The sequence below is a fragment of the Pholcus phalangioides genome, unplaced genomic scaffold (assembly GCF_987345545.1).
Source record: "Pholcus phalangioides strain wild (caught in Gottingen) unplaced genomic scaffold, Ppha-v1.0 ptg000020l_1, whole genome shotgun sequence".
Taxonomy (NCBI): Eukaryota; Metazoa; Arthropoda; class Arachnida; order Araneae; family Pholcidae; genus Pholcus; species Pholcus phalangioides.
This window is the reverse complement of record NW_028301613.1, coordinates 6691294-6705681: the sequence shown is the minus strand read 5'-3', so window position 1 is coordinate 6705681 and position 14388 is coordinate 6691294. Positions and strand designations below refer to the sequence as shown.

General features: G+C 35.1%; 1 protein-coding gene across 11 annotated transcripts in view; it reads right to left on the bottom strand.

The window, feature by feature from the left end:
• step (cytohesin steppke) overlaps positions 1-14388 on the bottom strand; it is a 63824-nt gene that overhangs the window by 7076 nt on the left and 42360 nt on the right. For 6 of the 11 annotated variants that reach the window (XM_089248760.1, XM_089248762.1, XM_089248756.1 and 3 more), the window contains 8 exons: positions 13223-13287; positions 8667-8733; positions 8457-8575; positions 7560-7640; positions 6475-6587; positions 6110-6258; positions 5597-5708; positions 844-858 (listed from right to left, as the gene is read on the bottom strand). In XM_089248760.1, coding sequence (XP_089104886.1) covers positions 844-858; positions 5597-5708; positions 6110-6258; positions 6475-6587; positions 7560-7640; positions 8457-8575; positions 8667-8733; positions 13223-13287 — 721 coding nt within the window. The remainder of the gene's footprint in view (positions 1-843; positions 859-5596; positions 5709-6109; positions 6259-6474; positions 6588-7559; positions 7641-8456; positions 8576-8666; positions 8734-13222; positions 13288-14388) is intronic. The other 5 variants (XM_089248764.1, XM_089248761.1, XM_089248757.1 and 2 more) reach the window with 1 other exon arrangement.

The following is a 14388-nucleotide window of genomic DNA, read 5'->3' as shown; positions in this document are numbered from 1 at the left end:
ATTGCCTCCCCAATTCAGAGTTCAAATTGTATTAATGGAGGTGGAAATTCACCCCCCCCCCATTAGATATACACACTTTTGTCGCCCCCCCCCCACATTGGAGGAGCATGTATCCACTCAAGTCCCTTCATGGGCCAAAGCAATCTTAGCAGATGCAAAGCATTTGACTAATGCAATGTTTTTTATTATATAAACATTAAAGCATTTTCATATATGTATAGAAACAACACTGAATAAAATAAACGATTGACTCCGAATATATAAGCAAGCAATACAATAACATCAAAATAGTTACTATGCGCAATTTTGCAGAATCAGGCAAAATGAAAGGAAAAAAAAAAAAAACTCATGAAAAATAAACCATATCGAATAGCAACCGATCTTGAGCCAAAAGTGGATTATGTATGTAACTACGATCACACTATATGTGTATGGACTCAGTAAATTCATTACCACATGCACACAACATATCGGGAGAAGGGGGAGGAATATAACAAATTAAATGTATTTGGAGCTTTTAAACAAGCCAATCGAATAGAAACATATCATAGAAACATGCTGTAGCAAGCACGAGGGGAAGAAAGTTGAGGAGAAAGAGAAGTGGGGAAACAATATAAAGCGGGAATCGGAAAAGCAAATACAATGACTCAGACCAAATTATGTATCATAACGAAATGAGGCGGTGACAATATCGGTAGATAATAATTAAAAAAGAAAAAGACAGAAGCAGAGGTTTTTCCATTGATTAAAAAAAAAAAGCAACAGATCAAATCATCACCACACATAACTGCGTTCGCACATTCAAAATTCCATATTCGTATAACTGTTGGTTTCAAAACTTACTGATTTTCGAACTCCCTGATGATGTGAGAGATGCGGAATGTAAGGGGGAGGAAAAAAAGCAGGAGGGAGAAAAAAAAAGTTTTTTCTTTTATCACAAATGGCAATTAAAAAAAGATTACAGATGATAACAGCAATTTCATTTTGATGAGAAATCAGTTCAAAAAATTTTTTTCAAAAGAAAAAAAAAGGAACAAATTTCGTATCACAGCAAACGCAGTTATTATTAACATTGCCCCTATTGCGACCTGCTCACACATGAAACATGAAAACCTATTTATTTCTTATGCCATACAAGGTTGTTAAAATTAAAATGTGCCAAATCAAAATGCTATAAAATCTAAATGCTGTATAATCTGTCCAAAAATTTTGGACTATGGGCACTTCAGTTGACGCACATGCTTTCATCACTTATTAAAAAATTACACAAATTTGTGAACATGTGTGAGCTGTTGAACTTTTTTCCAATAAAAAAAAAACTTTGCTTGAAAAGTTTTTTAATTTTATAATTATACACCTACACAATGAAGAAATTCTACTAAAATTAATGCTAATTTGTGACGAAGAACATTTGTTTTCATACTGCATCAATCATTCTACATTATCGATCTCATTTTGCATTTACACTTGCTATGGCCATAGTAAATAGTGTTTCTCAACTGCCAGGCAGTAGCCTAGTATCAGGAACGGATAAGCCAAACTGGACCCCATGGGTGATTCACCATTTTAATTTTCCTATTAGTTGAGTGTATGGTCTAGCAGGACAACAACTAGATACAAGCACTCATTTTGGCACCCCACTTGATGTAGAAACAGTTAAAGCAAGGATTCTTAAGGTATCCAACTACGTTGAAAATGTCATTTTGGAATAAAATGTAGATTTTTATTTTTTATAAAAGTTTGTTGATTCCAAAACAGGCCTTGTTTTGTTTATATGATGCTTACAATCAAAGTTACGTTCACTTTAGTGTTGCGTTTTTACATACAAGTAATACGCGAATAAAGACTTCAAACGTGTTTTACGAAGAATGTTATTTTTGACATTTTACTTGAGTTTGACATGATTTGTAAAAATCTATTCATTGCATCATTACAAAATTTTAATGTGATATTTTACTATATATTGTTGAGGTTATGAACCAAAATCTAAGGTTTATCACACATATTTTTTGAATTACAGTGTTTCATAGCAAAATGTAAGATGAAATTTCAAAAAATTCACATGTATATAAACGTATTTGGGTGTAACTTATGAGCATATCATGCAATTCTTTAAATTTTGGTTCATAACCTGCAACAGTACTAGCTAAAATGTACTGTGAAAATCACAAAGCATTTTATTAACAAAATTTTTTGCAGTTGTGTTTTGAATAATCACATGAATTTTGCCTAAAATTTGACATAAAAACCATTTTTTTCATAGAAAATGTCATAGGCAGACCAAAATTTGTCACTGTTTCCACCATTTCGAGACACTTTCTATAAAAAAATGTTATTAAAGTTCACTCCAGTACCATTTTAAAAGAAAAGTGACAAGAAAGGTAGTCGGATACCTTCAATTATAGGTCACGATCCACACTTGGGTCCCAGGGGCTTCAGATGTGGGTTGTATGAATCTACTTATACTCAGGGTTTCATGAGCTATTGGTCATGACTATGGCTCTCGCATCCTGGAGCAGGGTCCCTAGGATGGGACCTTTGGCGTGCCCTAGACCAGACTTTGGTCAGGGGCAAGATTTGTTTTTTTGCAATGATTTTTCCTATTTTTTTAATGTGAAAAAATAAAAAAATGATAAGAATCATCCCAGGCCCAGGGCTGAAGCCCTGTCAGCCCTACCCTTGTGGGGGCTATGTACATGACTCTTAGATTGAAGGACTGATTAGATAAGATCCCCACAGTTTCAAGCGAATTCTGAACAGACAAGAAACATTGTGAGCATGCATTATAATCACAGTTCAATTTCAGACCTGTTAAACCACACATTGGCGAGCAGAAATACGTCCTCTCCACTTGTTAATACGAGATTACTCGAAAGACTGGTTATATTTGGAGATGACTTTAGGATTCAACTCTGCCTCTCAGGGGGATATGATCCCCAGTCTCTCGTTTGCCAGACGAGTGCTCTACCTCCTAAGCTATGAAAACAGATAGTATATATATATTCTCCAGATAAGAAAAATTCATGTTGAATGGCTCCATACACAGATGGCGACAGCAATCAACTGATAGCTCAAGAATGAAATCGGCACCAGATGACAATGTAGAGAAATATTTGCTACCAATTGGAGAAAATTTAGGAGAACCAAACGAGACTTTTCAACACTATAACACATATCAGCAGCAACAAAACAGTTGCTTGATCATGAAAATGTCTCGGTTTTAGACAGGCCAGCGATGAGTCCAGACTAGAGCCCTATAAAGAATCTACGAGATATATTCACAAGAACTGTATGCACACGGCAAACATTATTAGACTTGATGACTTGAACAGATCCATAAAAAAAACATGAAATATTGCTGTTCAGATCTTGCAAAATTTAATAAGAGATCTGTGGAAGATCGTGTATTTGGGGTTATCAGCAAAAATGAAAAGTCTATCAATTATAAAAAGCCTGAAATTTTTTTAAATTTAAATTTTCCCTAAATTTTGAGGCAGTCATTTTTTGTGTATTTTTGATACTATAAATACATTTCAAATTTTCTTTTGTATAAATATTTTTCATGAACGTAAAAATACTTCAGGTATTGTCCATTAACACCTGCTAATTATACTTGTTATATTCTCATTTTAAAAAAATCAGACATGCCTACTTTTGGAATCCAGAAAAATGGAGATTTTCCTCCCCACAGTCCTGGTAAAAAAATTGTTATTGTGAGAAAATTTAAAAATCAGTTAAAGTGGTTTTTACGGAAAATTCATTGACAACAGTTCAACATGAGTAAGTGAGCGGGAAATGAGCGATTCAGTAAATATATCATTTACTAAATGTCGTAGTTACTGAGTAACAGAGTGGTTAGTGTTGGTGAGTACACAACCAAGAGATAATACGACCAATTGGTAGACAGATCTAGTGAGTGATCTGGTGATTGAATGTGTGTGACAGAATGAGCAACCTAGTCAGGGAGTAACAATGTGAGCAACCAGGCGATATAGTGTATAACAGAATGAGCAACCTAGTGATTGGGCGAGTGACCTTGCGAGTGAGTCAGCAAGAGCGAGCTAGCTCTAGTGACAGGCCAGTTTTGCTCATTCATTCAATTACTCACTCGTTCACGTGATCATTCATTCACTCATGTCGAACTGATGTCGGTCCAGCGATGAATATTTTCCATTCTGTGAATTGTTGGTCATGGATTTTCTGTTGTCAGTGAATTTAGTTTCCCGGGACATGAGTCCCATGGACGAGTGTCCCCTCTCAGGTAGGTTCTGTATAAGCAGACTATAAAAATGAAAAACATTTGCCTCTCCTCTTGAAAAAGCAACAACTTTTAACATGAAATCATATGAACATCAGAATTCATCCCTTTTTCCCCATAATACACAAGTGTGTGTATTTTGTTTTAAATTTTTATGCTATCTGGACTGTCTAAGTTTTATTTTCTCAATACAACTGTATCGCGACAGTTTTATATGATGCTGTCAGCACACAACAGCAAACACACAGAACTCCCATAAATCTATAGTGTAGACTACAGCAACTGCAGTCACTAATATAAAGTAGAATGCAGACCAGCCGCACTGTGCCATGTCAAATCAAACACAAACCAACTTGGAAACATGGCTGAGTATAATGGTTGAGGGTTCTGACAGCCTGAAAGAACTGGAAAAAAAGAGGGTGGGAGAAGTCTACATATATGCTGAATCTAACACTCCTGTGAGTGGGAAATTGGTTTTTGAAACATAACGTAGAAAAAAGTTTTCAGGCTGATACCAGACGAGCTAGATTATCACTGTACGCTGAACTTAATGGAATGCACAAGCTGTTGTTGAAAATGAGTTATGTTTACCGAAAAATTAATTTTTAGCTAAAAATTAGGACCAATTTTCAATCATTTCTGAGAGCAGGAGGAAAGGTAAAAAATCCAGTCTCGCCTGAATCTCGAGAGTTGGCAAGTCTGAAATAACGCATTACCTAAACTTTTGAGACGGACTGTATAATTTCACTCTTACTGCTCGCAACAAACCCATTTGGGAATCACTGCTCTATAAAATGAGTGACAATGAACGGGAAATTAAATTTTCAAAGACAGAGTGAAAATTAAATGTTTTCTTGTATTTTGTCTGTTTTCACAAAAATCAGAAAAATTTCCCTGAATATTTTAAATGATCCCGAGACAAATTATATAGTAGTCAAAATAATGTTATCCATGGTTTCAAAAAATCTACAGAATGGGCAAATAGCTGTTAAAAACTTGACATTCTGGTATTTTGACACCGCCAAAATGTGTAGGAAAAAAATAACACCCTGATTTATATACAAAAACAGTGATAAAGCGACTACTGATTAGGCTAAAAGCAGGTTTAAAATATAAACTGTAGTCTTATTTTTACAGTGCTGTGATTATCATGCTTCGAACAGGTGTGCACTGGGTAGCGCATATATAATAATTATTTTTCGTAAGTGCGGCAAGAGAATAATAACCATTCTAAGTATTGGTAGAAGGCAAGAAATACATCAAAGATGTATCAAATAATTTTGAAAGCTTAGAGATACAAAACAAACTATGAGCATATAACGAGATAAGAAAAAGAACCTTGTTTCCAGAGCCAGCCCTCTCTGTCGGGATTGAAGAACGTGTGCATCAAATCATTTCCATCATCCTCTGGAATCTTGAATGGTTCCTGCTTTATACTTTCATAAAGACCCTATTGAGATCAGAAAAATAATTATTAGAGAACAGGTTATTGAATACCAGTAACGATAATCTGACTATGGCCAGAAGAGAATAGGGTACTATCCTGACTAACATCAACCTGTATTTACATCATTTCACCCTAAAAAATGCAATTCATTAATTGACCTAAGCTTTAGGGTTAAGCAGAAATCAGAGTAGAGCATCATCACGGTTTGACAACTTCTTGTAAAAAAAAGTGTGCAAGTTTTCTGACATTTCTCACATATAGTAGCACTTGCATAGTATTTACTTCCCTAATAGTTATGTCTTAACATAATATAAATGTTATATAAATTGAATTTAACATTAGTGTACATTTATAAAGAATAAGCCATATACAATTACAATAGATATTACATAAAAAATACCCACTTCAAGAAGTTCTCTCGGAAGATCACCTCCATCGTTGATTCCCCTGTTCATCGTGATAAACTGTTCAACTGTTGGTTTTTCCTTCACACTAGGGTTGTGCAATGATGTGTTTAACATGATTATCGCAAATGATAAAACATAACAAGTATCTGCAATAGAGAAAAAACACAGTTGTTAGCCAAAAAATCAAAACCATCTGATTTTTTTTATTTAATAACTTCAAACCATTTAACGGGAATTATCAATTTCTCAATAGCGTATGTTCGACTGATCTGATCAGGATCAAGTGAAAAGGATAAGAGAGGCTAAATGTCTTGTGTGAGAAGACTTTTAATCTAATTAAAAAATTCCAAAAATACAGATACCTGTATTGCTGAAAACCCCAGGGTTGAGTTGGCAATACCGCTGGGCGAACTTTTCCATCATCCTGTCTATCTTTTGCGCTTCACCAGGTAGTCGGAAGCTCCAAAGAAATTGTCTAACCAAAAACAGAAGAAAATTAGAATCAAACAGACAACAATATACAAATTCAAAGGCACCACCCGACGAGATGGCAGATACATAGAACTATATATACACACACCCAAAGAAACTATAGAGGTCTGAACTATAATTACAGCATTAATTAAATTATAGTAGAGTCTTGATAATCCAAGTCTCATAAGTAATCTGAGGTGCTAGAATTTTTCAAAATGGCTTCTCTCACCCCTCTTTTTGTTTTTCATCACAAAACAGACTTTTTAAAATTCTGGTTTGATTCTAATGAATGCAAGTAATTTTGGTTTTAAGGACCTTGATCCCAAACCACAATTTTTTACAGGTCTTTCTATAGTATATTTATAGCACAAAAATAAATAGAATTCATATCAGGCTAAAGAAGTATGGCAGCTTCCCTTATAAATAGGGCATAGGTATTGGCAGCCTTGATCTTAATGAACTAAGCCAGTGTTGCTCAAACTTTTGTCACCTGTGGCTCCCAAACACATTTCATGGTTCATTTGTGGCTTCCCAGAGTAGTTTAGTAGATATTTCCACTTATACAAGAACCACTTTAAAAGTATAAATAGGCACATAAATCAATATCTCCTGCTCACCGTGACACACACTTTGAGAAATACAAATACAACGCCACAACAGGCAAAGTGCCAAACGACAGCTGACAAAACATTAAATTAAGAAGAAAATAGATAAGAGCAAGTACAAATGCGTAGATTTAAGATACGCCCCCCCCCTCCCAAAAAAAAAAAAAAATTCTATTTTTTTCTGATAATCAGTTTTCAGAAATCCAAGGTGGCCTCAGTTTCATTCGTTCCCTCATTGACAATTTACCTAAAAGGTTTATTGTCTAAGGTAATTTGTCTAAAAAAGGACAGTGCTTCAAATAAGTTTTGAAACAGCTGTTTTAGTGCAAATGTGAAAATTTTAAAGGAAAAAAAAAATCCTAACTTACCTTAAGGCTTGAACTAAAATGAGGTCAGTGAAATCGTGAAGTTCTACAAAGGCATCTAGGACTTTGATATTGAAATCCATTCTATAAAACAAAGAGAGAAAAAAAAGTTACAAGACAAAGTTACAAGTCATCATCAAAATGCAACACAATTAAAATCTGCATTAAAAAAAGCAGAACCTCTTCCAACATAAAACAGCTTAATACAAAATATGTACAACAAAAACAGCTTATTAGAATCATGAATAATATTATCATTTGGGTATATCGCTATCACTTTCCCAAGGAATAGACCAATATCACAACATGGGAAAAATTTGTTTATAGTTATTGGGACTGCGAATAATGAATAGCTGCCAACTTTGGAGAATGAGAATTAGGAAGGTTTTTTGAGCGGTTCCAAACTCCTTACAAAAATGAATAGGAATTTTTGTGAGAAACATTGTAGGGATTTTTCCTTTCCAAAAATAAAATTTTAGAAATTTTTCCCCCTTTCAAAAAACATGAACATTATCAATCATTGTCAACCAGCAGGTTTAATTACCTGTCATAACTACTCTCAAATCAAATCTTGCCAACAAAAAATGGCCACTGGGCTCAAAACCAGACAGACTGAACGGAACATATAGATATGGTCAAAGCAGGGACAAGTTGAGTGAAAAGTCCCATGAGCGACAGAATTACAGCATATCTGCCCTGAGGACTCAAAAGGTTGTGCACTACTGCTGTAAGATATTTTTAATAACTATAATAGGCTCCATAATTATAAATGAAAACTGAAAAAAGACCAGCTTGCGATAATGGCTGCCAAAGGAATGTCTATTAGGCATAAAAGATCTAAACCCCCCCCCCCCCCAAAAAAAAAACCCAACATTCAATAAACTTTTCTTGGAGTCTTACCTTTCACCTAAGTAGTCTCCTATAGCGGTTTTGTTGAGTCCTTCCCCTTTGTACAGGAATTGTGCGACATCTTCCGGCGTATCCTTCAGCAAATTATGTTCAATGAGGTATTCAATGCCCTGAAAACATTCAACGAAATTAAACACTCTATATTGGCCAACAAAGCATGGAATCAAAATACCTTGATCACGCGAGAATGATAACACATACTTTCTTGGGGTCCATGTTGAATTTCTTCTTCCCGGTAGATAACTGTTTGGCTTTTGTATTACTTTTGCTATGATGGAAAAGAAAAATGCATAATGTGAGTAATCATCAAAATGAAATAATCGGCTCACTCTGGACAACTTAGCGTACCTCATTTGTGGTGAATAAAAACAAATGAAACAAGTAATACATTTGTTACCAGCATACACAGGAAAAGTTCCTTATTGCACCCCTCTTCCCCAATGCTCTCTTTGAGGAAAATAACGAAAAAATAAAATTAATCTCAACGATTTGTTTCACGGACTGTAAAAAATACCAAACTGCAACAAAATCCTCTTATTAGGAAAACAATGTTTAATGTTCATGCGTTCACATTATGTCTTGATTCTATAAAAATTATTGCTGTAACTAAAAATGTGTTTCTTTTATAGAAGTTACGTGCACTATTAAAAACCGAATGTTTTTCTCAAATTTTCCATGTTATTTCAGGTATTTTTTTGAATTGACACAAATTTTTAGGAAATTGGATTCAGAATGTTTTAAACAATTACTGGGGTTGCCTGAACAAGCTAAAGCAGAATATGTCAGAAACTGTGACGTACCCCGTAGAACTATCAGTGCTGCCAAAGAAAAAAATTGCACAGAATTTTAAGGAACAAATAGAACACACACTATAAGGGAATGTTTACTGAAGAACCTTTCCAGTCAGCCGAGGGCTTGTTGCAGAACAATGCAAAACATTCTGCTTTGGGGCCTGAATGTGTCCTCAAAGTCCTCAAGCAAAAAAAAAAAGAAAAAAAAGGTTGAGATAGGGAGTATACCGCTTCTGAATGGAATCACTCACTGGGTATAGGGAATTAACATTGCTTACTGTGTTCCGGCTCCCAAGGCAATTGAGAGTCATCTAGAAGTTGTACACCCATAGTTAAAAAAATTGATGGCAGAACTACACATAGCAAGCATTACACAGAAACAAATTTTATGTCAGGTTCATTACACGTACACACACATATCCAACACATACCCATTCATTAGAAGTTCTGCAGAGGAATGTGTAGACAAGGTGTATGTGTGGCTTAGCAGTGTTTCCCCAAAAATAAGCCCTTGCATGATTTTTTAGAATGCTAATATAAGCCCTATCCTGAAATAAGCCCTAATAAAATCCTATAAGCCCTAACTAAAATCGTCAACAAGACGAATTTAGTATGTTGTTGCAACACGACAGATTTATTGAAATATATAAAATGGTTTTATTAATCATCAAATGAAAATATAAATAAATGATATCATTGAAACTTATACTTGAAATAATCTATAATTTAAAGAAAAATTAAATTTTTGCTAACACTCAAGCAGGCAAGAGCTGAACACCTACCTAAACAGATAAATTTGAGACCGACTCTTATCGAAAAAAATGGAGAAAATTACTACTTCCAGCATTTTTGATAATGAATAAAAAACATATAGACGGTATTACACTATAAAAGTTTTAGAAAAGTTCTTGGAAAATGCAACCAATGAGTGTATTGATTATATTCAAGCAAATGTAACCAAAATGTTGCATATAATTAAATAGGCTTATTGGTTGTTTTTTCAAAGTTCCATAAAAGAACTTTTCTAAAACTTTTATAGTATAATCCCTGCTTATGACATATTTTGGATATCCAATGAATGCCGTCCTCATAAGCAAAGATTATACTATAAAAGCTTTGTAAAAGCTCTTTGATAAAATTTGAAAAATGGAAACAATAAGTGTAGCGGTTAACCAGTAGGCTTATTGGTTGTTTTTTCAAGGACTTATAAAAGCTCTTTTACCAAACTTTTACAGTGTAATCCCGGCTATAAGTAGTACAGTTTAACGCTGAGGGCCGAATGAAGAAACTGGTATTTCCAGCGGGCATGGACACATTGCCTTATTTGGTCCTGAAAACCTAAACTGAACTTCCAGTTTACTTCAAATAACGACATCCAAAAGAAATGTTTCATCAAGTTGAAATTTTTTGTCTATATTTTTGTGTAACCATCATTCAAAAAGATAGTTATTCCACCAAAAAATAAGAATGCACGATTTTTCAGGATGCACCTAATATAAGCCCTACCCCGATAATAAGCCCTAACACATTTTTTGAAGAAATTAATACAACACCGGGTCTTATTTTCAGGGGAAACATGGTAGTAATCCAATTGAGCTAAAATTTTGCACAGATTTTTTTTTTTGATACAACAGGATTTGGGGGGGGGGGGGGCAGCAAAATTCTAACATTCGGAAAATTACCTATAGCTAAGGTCCCAAAAGCAGAATGCTTTGTTCTGCAATGAGCCCTCAGCTGACTGGAAATGTTCTATAGTAAAAATTAACATAAGTGTTCTCTACAGTGTTCTTGAAATTCAAGATTGTTCTGCGACATAGGTATTCTGCCTAGGGGACTAAGGGCCACCTAAAGTATGCATTGAAGAACACTGGTCTAAGGTGACAAGTTTGGGGAATGAGCTGCAAAACCATTAATTGCCTATGGGTGAAGACTGTATAATAATTTTCAATAAAAAAATACAGTAAAGAGTCTCTATATAACAAATTATCAACCAAGACCTCACACACGCTTGCACTAAAAATTATTTTTCTTTCAAAAATTTTCCTAAAATTATTGTGGTGGGGATTCACTTACAGAAACTTGACTACACTTAAAAATGTATCTGCAGAAAGTAAAATAAAATGTTATGCAGGGACAAGAGTATATACCATTCTCCACAAACACCAACAACTATGTATTAAGAGATGACATTTTTTCGGCCTGAAATATACTGAGAAATTGAATTTTCTGGATATTATGCCGAAATTATTTGGAAAGAAAAATGATGTCTCCTCCGGGAACCGAACCTGGATCCCCTTGCATACCGGGCAAGAGGGCGCTAACCAATACACCAGACACACACTTTTAATTTCTTATAACACAAGTTAGTAGCGTGAAGAGCTGATAATTAAATTTCTCAGTATATTTCGGGCAAAAAACTACCATCTCTTAATACAAAAACGCCAACGGGGCGAAAATTGCTGTAGTTAAGGGAGGCTGCTATGTCTCCACTCAACACTTCATGGTACTAATGCATATTATAAGGAATCGAAAAGTGTGGCTCTGGTGTATTGGTTAGCACACTTGCCGGGTATGCAAAGGGACCCAGGTTCAATTCCCGGAGACAAATCACTTCAGAAAATTAGTTTCGGCATAACATCCAGAAAATTCAATTTCTCACCAACAACTATGCTTTGCTAGCAGAATAACCAAGATAACACACAATTGAAGGGTCGGGGAATGGTTTCAGTCCATGAAAAAAAAAATTTCAGAAGATGAAAAACAAAGTTTTTCTTTTAAAAATCTAATTTAATTACAATGTCAGAAACTTTATTTTAATCTCATATCATGGCATATGTTATGTAAAACTCAAACCAAACTTTTTTAAAAAGCAAGTAGAAAAATGGTTGCATAAATTTTTCTTGGCTTCACAACCCCCATGAACATGTAGTTTCAGCAGGATTCTGATACCAAATACACACACAAATTGCATGAAATTTGAATAATTATGATATTAGAGATCATGGTATGATGAATTAAGTTAAAAGAAGATAAGAAAATTATTGGTGGTTAGAAAGAAAGAGTGCAGAAAAAAAAGTTAATTATCCTCAGTCAAATCATATATATATATATTGTTGTGTATATATTCCAAGTATGTGTTATCTCGTGCTACTCTAACGTCAATCCCGCGTCAAGTTGTTGCAAAAGCTTTTAAAGATATTGCAGGTCATCATACTTCGCACGTGAAATTGGGATTGGGGTCTTGCATATCTAAGAATTGGAAGTTTTGTGCATGTCCCTCTCTTGTTGATTTTCTGCCCTTTCTCTATTTTTGCTTGTTTTTAACAGTAACTTCATGGCTGGTGTGACTACCGAAGAAACTGGAATGGTGGTACACTAAACGTGGAGTAGAACTATCTAATGAAGACATCTGATTAGCCTTGTTGGCAGTGAGCATTTTTTCTGGTACATAGGCTTTAAAAAATCTGCTAAGCTTTAGAAATTTAATGTTTGCAGTCAATCACTATGAAAGGAAATGGTTTTACATGACCGCTTCTTATAACTTCTATCCATTCCTCTGGAATTTCAACATAAGTGTGTAGGACACAACATAAATCTCTACTCAGTGATACTTTTTTGATACACGAACTAACCTCAAATTCATAAGCACAAAACACGAAATGCACATCAGTAAAGCAAAACAAATACGCAAACACTCAAATATCACTTTATGCACACACACTGGACTGAGTGTTTTCTACCTGCACACTACTGCTAAAATGATTGTTTCCCCTCCCCCTATACTGTATCTTTCTTTATTACAGTGGACTGAAAGCATTTTTGCTTCTGTGGTTTTACACGGTTGAAAGAGATGGTACTGAGCTATACAAAACTACAAAAACATTGATTTTTTTGGACTGAAACTGTTTTCCCCCCCATCCTTCAAATGGATTTGGGGGAAGAGGGGAGGGGGAAAAGCAATCTCACCATTCATCCTGAGCTTCCAACCTCTCCATTTCAGCAGTGACTTCTGTAATCTCATCTTTGAGTTGCTGGAAAAAAAAATATTTCTGTAAATAAAGTATCACTTAAGTAAAACTAACATTCAGTAGCATTTGCATTCGAGCGCAGATTCATAAAAACACAAAATAAAAATATCTGTTGTAAAAAAGGGAATAAGAAAGTCTTAATATTCACTCGAAAAACAACATTCAAGTTGCCCACAGCCAGAGAGTTAACAACCATAGTCGTCATCTAAGGACAAAAAACCTTTTCCTCGCAAAATTCTGATTACCTCGTGAGCGGTTCCTACTGTCAGACTAAGTACTCAAGAATGAGGTGGTATATCTGATGGCCCTGACTTTCTAAGGGAAATTCCAAATATATTTACATAAATCAAGAGGTATTCAGCATCATTCAACTATGCTTTTCAGTCCAGATTTGAGCGGTTAATCATTTATTACCACCCCCCCCCCCTTAAAACAGCAGACCAACCTAATCCATGAAAGCAAACGAGAAATCAGAAGTAAAAAAACAGCATTAAAAAAAACCCCTGAAAGGCCAACTTCCTGAAAAATGGAGGGTAACCTTATTAGAGAGGTTTCACTGCTTTTTAATAGCTACAGAAAAATAATGCATTATCAGGGATCAGAATCTTTTGTGTCTGGTTCGAAGTGAAATACCATATGGAACCATGTGATCAGGGGTGGCTCCAGAAAAAAATTTCTTTCCATGTGGAATGTATTTTTGATGTCCCAGACCAATTTTCTTTGTTGGCAAAGCCTTTTTTTTCACCCTTTCAACTCGGATTCGGAACCTCTCTTTCGGAGTGGCAGCAGCACGGCCCAACAGCCACCTTTGCTTATGATATATACAAGTATACAGTGAAACCTTTCTGAATGGTGAACTTTTCAGAGATCCATTTTTTTAATTTCCAATTTTCGCCACACTATTTCACCTCTTTAAAAAAACGAAGGGTGACCTTCTTGGAGAAGTTTAACTGTACACATGTTCAACCCACGGTCAGTGATCTAAATGTGGCCCTGTGACCTCAAACATAATTTTGCAAAAATCAACTGATCGACACATTTCTAGATAAATCTATTAAGTGCCCCGCGATGCAGTACCACAACACTTGAGTGGCCGCGACATGT